Here is a 4576-nt window from a genome sequence, read left to right on the forward strand (position 1 = left end):
CTACTTGCATGGAAGGAGAATCTGTGTATGGTATCAGGGATGTTTGTCTGAGGAAAGAGCACTTGAACTAGGCACTCCCCAAGGGGGAGTATAGAGTCCAATGTTATTTAATGTGTTAATGAACAAGATAGCCTCACACAAATATCCCAAAGGAGTTGTAACCATCATTTATGCAGATGACATCTTATTTCAAGGAAACTCTTTAAAAAATTTGCAGATTGCATTAAATAATTTTATTGTTCTTTCGCAAAAGATGGGCTTAGTTATCAATGAAGAAAAAACCAAGTGTGAATGTAAAGGAAGAGGAACTGAATCCGTTTTCTAAATGGAAAAATTGTTGAGAAAGTGTCAAAGTATAAATATTTAGGAATGTAAATTGGCTTTACTAGTGAAAGTAAAGAGGCAGAAATATATCATGTCCTCACTCAATGTAGAGCAAGATTACAGCCCTTGAAGGCTCTAGCATGTTGTGGTAAAGGTGCTGGGGTACCCATACTGAGAATGATGTATATTTCTACCATCAGATCACTTATAGACTATGCAGCACCTGTCCTCTCTTGTACTGGTGAAGGAAGGATACGGAAGCTTGAGATCATGCAAAATGAAGCAATGAGAATAATTTTAGGGTGTCAAAAGAATGCAATGATTGAGATAATGAAAATGGAACTAAGGTTACAGAGCATTTCACAGAGGGTCAATGAAATTAATACAGTTGCAGCAGTTCGATTAATGAGAGGGAACAGTGGGGGTAAATTTGTACAAGATATAAATGATGGTTTAAAAGGTAAACGGACCTTCTGTAGGCAAGGCAAGGGAGGATGCATGAATGGATTAGTAAATATTATTAAAAAATGTAATCTGGCAGACTGGTGTACAGCTGTTCAGAAGAGTTGTAAGAATCCACCCTGGGAAGAACGTGAAGTAGAGTTAGACATAGTGCCTCTCACAATGAAGAAATTATTACATGAACCAGGACAGTTAAGGGCTTTATATGGGAATAAGATTAGTAATTTGCCTAAAATAAACACATTGCATGTATATTGTGACGGTTCAGTTATGTCAAGTGGCAGGGCAGGGTGCGGGATCCTTATAAGACAGTACACAGAACAAGGGAATGATGACATCAAAATTGGACTTCGGTTGAGCAGTTTTATTTCATCAACACAAGCTGAGTTATATGCAATCTTAGTAGGGTTGGAAAATGTTGTAAATGTGTATAAAGATGCATATTTTTTTGTTGATAGTAGGGCAGCTTTGGATTCTTTGAACAGTGGGAGTCCAGTCTTTGAACACATTATTGGTTCATGTAGAAAATTAGTAAATACAATAAGGAAAAATGGCCATAATGTTCAATTTGTATGGGTCCCTTCACATGTAGGCATTGGTCTTAATGAAGCAGTAGATATAATAGCAAAAAGAGCCACGGAAAAGGCCGAGATCGACATAATATGTACTAAAACCTTGAAACAATTAAGGAGCAAATTACGGAAAATACAATCAATAGAAGATAATTTCAAAAGGAATGAAATATACGAGAAAAGGGAAACAATGAAACATTGCCATCATGTTCTCATGAACACAAAATTTACATATGGGAAAGATGGGAGTAGGTGGAAAGATTCAGTGTATATGAGGTTAAGATTAGGATATAAATATTATTGGGAACTTGGAGCTGAGAGAAGTGAACAGGATAAAGAATGTAGAGTTTGTAGAACACCCAGATCCCATACCCTGCCACATTATATACTGGAATGCCCATTGCTTAATGTATATAGAAATGCCCATATAAATAATGTCCCCATGCAAATAGAGTGGATGTATAAAAATACGAAAATAGATGATATATTAAAGAAATATAGAAATTTTTCATCTAGAATATAACTATGTATGTATATAACTGATTATATGAAATATTAGGGATTTATGTGAGACCTGAGAGGGACATTCCTGGATTGGGGTGGGGATGACTTATGTCACTTCATCCCTTTGAGATGTACTAATGTTTTTTGTATCTCAATAAACGTATCAATCAATCTGTACCTAGACATGCAGACTAGATTTTTCTGATGGCTTGTGATGAGTTAGGAACGATTTAGACCTTCAATCCTATCATAAATAACTAGTTTTCTCAGTCACGTGATGTTTTAGCAACTTTAACCCTTATTTTGTAGAGTTTTGGTCCCAATTTATTTAAAAATATAATTAACATCGTGAATTTAAGCGTTTTCCTTACCCATTGATCTGCCATCTTATGAAAAAAAGTCCAAGGTTGTGCTGTTGAAGGTTTGAGTTAGGGGAATGTTGAAGTCAGGCGGACAAGGAATCGGATGCAAGGTTTACCTGTCGTTTGAGTTTTGTTTTTCGTTTCGTTCAGATACGCTGTGGGAAGGTGAGAGATAGTGTGTGCTTTATAGCTTGGGGCCTAAAATTTTTTCTTCAACTGATGATTTCTCGGAATTCTCGGAGGAGGTGTGGTAGTGATGGCCGGTCAGTGCGGCGCTTGGTCATGGCCTTCTTGGCGAGTTTTGTGACCTCTGGATGGTCCCCTGGGGCCTCCTTGATCAATTCCATCAGGACAAACCCGAAAGAATATGTATCTGAATTCTTGGTGGTCCTAAACCCACGGCAGACTTCAGGGGCCATCCAGGGGAAGTCCTCGTGTAGGCAATCAGCGCTGACTTTACAAGACTTACCGATCTCACAGGCCAGACCGAGGTCAATGAGGCTGACCTCTGGCCGGGATGAGGGCCCTTGGATCATTATGTTATCCTCCTTGATGTCATTGTGTGCTAGACCTTTCGTGTTCATCTCAAGGATTTTCTCACCAAGGAGGAGCCCCAGTTGTATAAGGTCATATTGGCAGATCAGGTTATCTTCAGAGAGAAGGTGGTTGAGTGTGAGCTTACCCCTGAAGGACTGGAGGATCGCTGGAGGTTTTGGACAGTACCCAAGTACCTTAGGAATCCCCCCAGCACCATCGAGGGCATACATCTTGGCAGCCTCATCCTTGAAGAATTTTTTGGCTGATGGTGACACTGCCTTTTTCAAAACAGCTACATCATTTCCCCACTTGACAAGGTAAGCAATTGCGTGCGCTCCCTCCCCAAGAATTTCCGCTCCGTCTTGTAGGAGGTCAGTCACGTCCTCAGGGAGAAGCTCACACACCCAATCTTGGAAGTTTTCTGTTTTTCGGCAAGCCATTTTTAATTATCTGTATCGACTCAGCCTTCACCAGGACATCAAATTATTATTTGGGGGTTAGATGCGTTTTTGAGGCGCTGAAGTGATAGTTGTTGTGCAATGAAGTGAAGAGGTGCCTTATAGTATAGTGAAGAGGTGCCTCATAGTGTAGTGAAGATGTGTAGTGAAGATGTGCCTCATAGTGTAGTGAAGTAGGTGTAGTGAAGATGTGCCTGATAGTGTAGTGAAGAGGTGCCTAAAAGTGTAGTGAAGATGTGTAGTGAAGATGTGCCTGATAGTGTAGTGAAGTAGTTGTAGTGAAGATGTGCCTGATAGTGTAGTGAAGTAGTTGTAGTGATGATGTGCCTGATAGTGTAGTGAAGTAGTTGTAGTGAAGATGTGCCTGATAGTGTAGTGAAGTAGTTGTAGTGAAGATGTGCCTGATAGTGTATTTGATGATTTAATAAGTCATTTTTGATGGTGTGTTGGTTAGCGGTGAAGATGTGCTTTGCAGTGTAGTGTAAGTAAGTTTGCAGTAGAGAATGTACCTGATAAGGTGTAGTGTGAGTAGTTGTAGAATGTACTGGTATTCTTGGTGATGATTGTAGTGAAGATGTGCCTGATAGTGTAGTGAAGTAGTTGTAGTGAAGATGTGCCTGATAGTGTAGTGAAGTAGTTGTAGTGAAGATGTGCCTGATAGTGTAGTGAAGTTGTGCCTGATAGTGTAGTGAAGTAGTTGTAGTGAAGATGTGCCTGATAGTGTAGTGAAGTAGTTGTAGTGAAGATGTGCCTGATAGTGTAGTGAAGTAGTTGTAGTGAAGATGTGCCTGATAGTGTAGTGAAGTAGATGTAGTGAAGATGTGCCTAATAGTGTTTTTTTTTACGGGGATTAGCCCACCCGGACACAGGTCACTGACCCACATCGGGGCCTGGGGGGTCGAAAATGTAATAATAATAATAATAATAGTAATAATATTAATAATAATGATAATAGTTATAATAATAATAATAATAATAAATAATAGTCATAATAATTCATAATAAATAAAATTTATGATAAAACAAACAAAAATAAAATAATAAAATAATGATGATAATAATACAGTAACTGTAATAATAATAATAATTTTAATAATAAAGAACTAAAAATACAAAAATGAAAAAAAGATCAAAAGTGAGACACGATATATGTATGTTGTGTTGTCAATGGTAAGAGAAACAATTGAGACCCTGCAATTGTGTGTAAATGAAGCAGAAAGTCAGATCAGCAACCTGGGACTTGGTCACAATTTTCGTGATGCCATATGGCAGCAGGGTCTACCATTAGACAACACATTATGCTTCCAATATCTTCCCAGGCAGTAGTATATATATATATATATATATATATATATAT

At 38.3% G+C, this 4576-nt stretch overlaps 1 protein-coding gene across 1 annotated transcript; it reads right to left on the minus strand.

Annotated features, from left to right (window-relative positions):
• Positions 1-2436: 2436 nt before the first annotated feature.
• LOC121854103 (probable inactive receptor kinase At1g48480) lies at positions 2437-3201 on the minus strand. Its single transcript, XM_042348489.1, has one exon. The coding sequence runs from the start codon at positions 3199-3201 to the stop codon at positions 2437-2439; it is 765 nt and encodes a 254-aa protein (XP_042204423.1).
• Between the last annotated feature and the right edge of the window lie 1375 nt (positions 3202-4576).

This window comes from Homarus americanus, unplaced genomic scaffold (assembly GCF_018991925.1).
Source record: "Homarus americanus isolate GMGI-L3 unplaced genomic scaffold, GMGI_Hamer_2.0 scaffold50420, whole genome shotgun sequence".
In the NCBI taxonomy this organism is placed as follows: Eukaryota; Metazoa; Arthropoda; class Malacostraca; order Decapoda; family Nephropidae; genus Homarus; species Homarus americanus.

Bases quoted from the DNA above. Each gene is read 5' to 3' on its own strand.
- LOC121854103 (XM_042348489.1), bottom strand. From the start codon at position 3,201: ATGGCTTGCCGAAAAACAGAAAACTTCCAAGATTGGGTGTGTGAGCTT.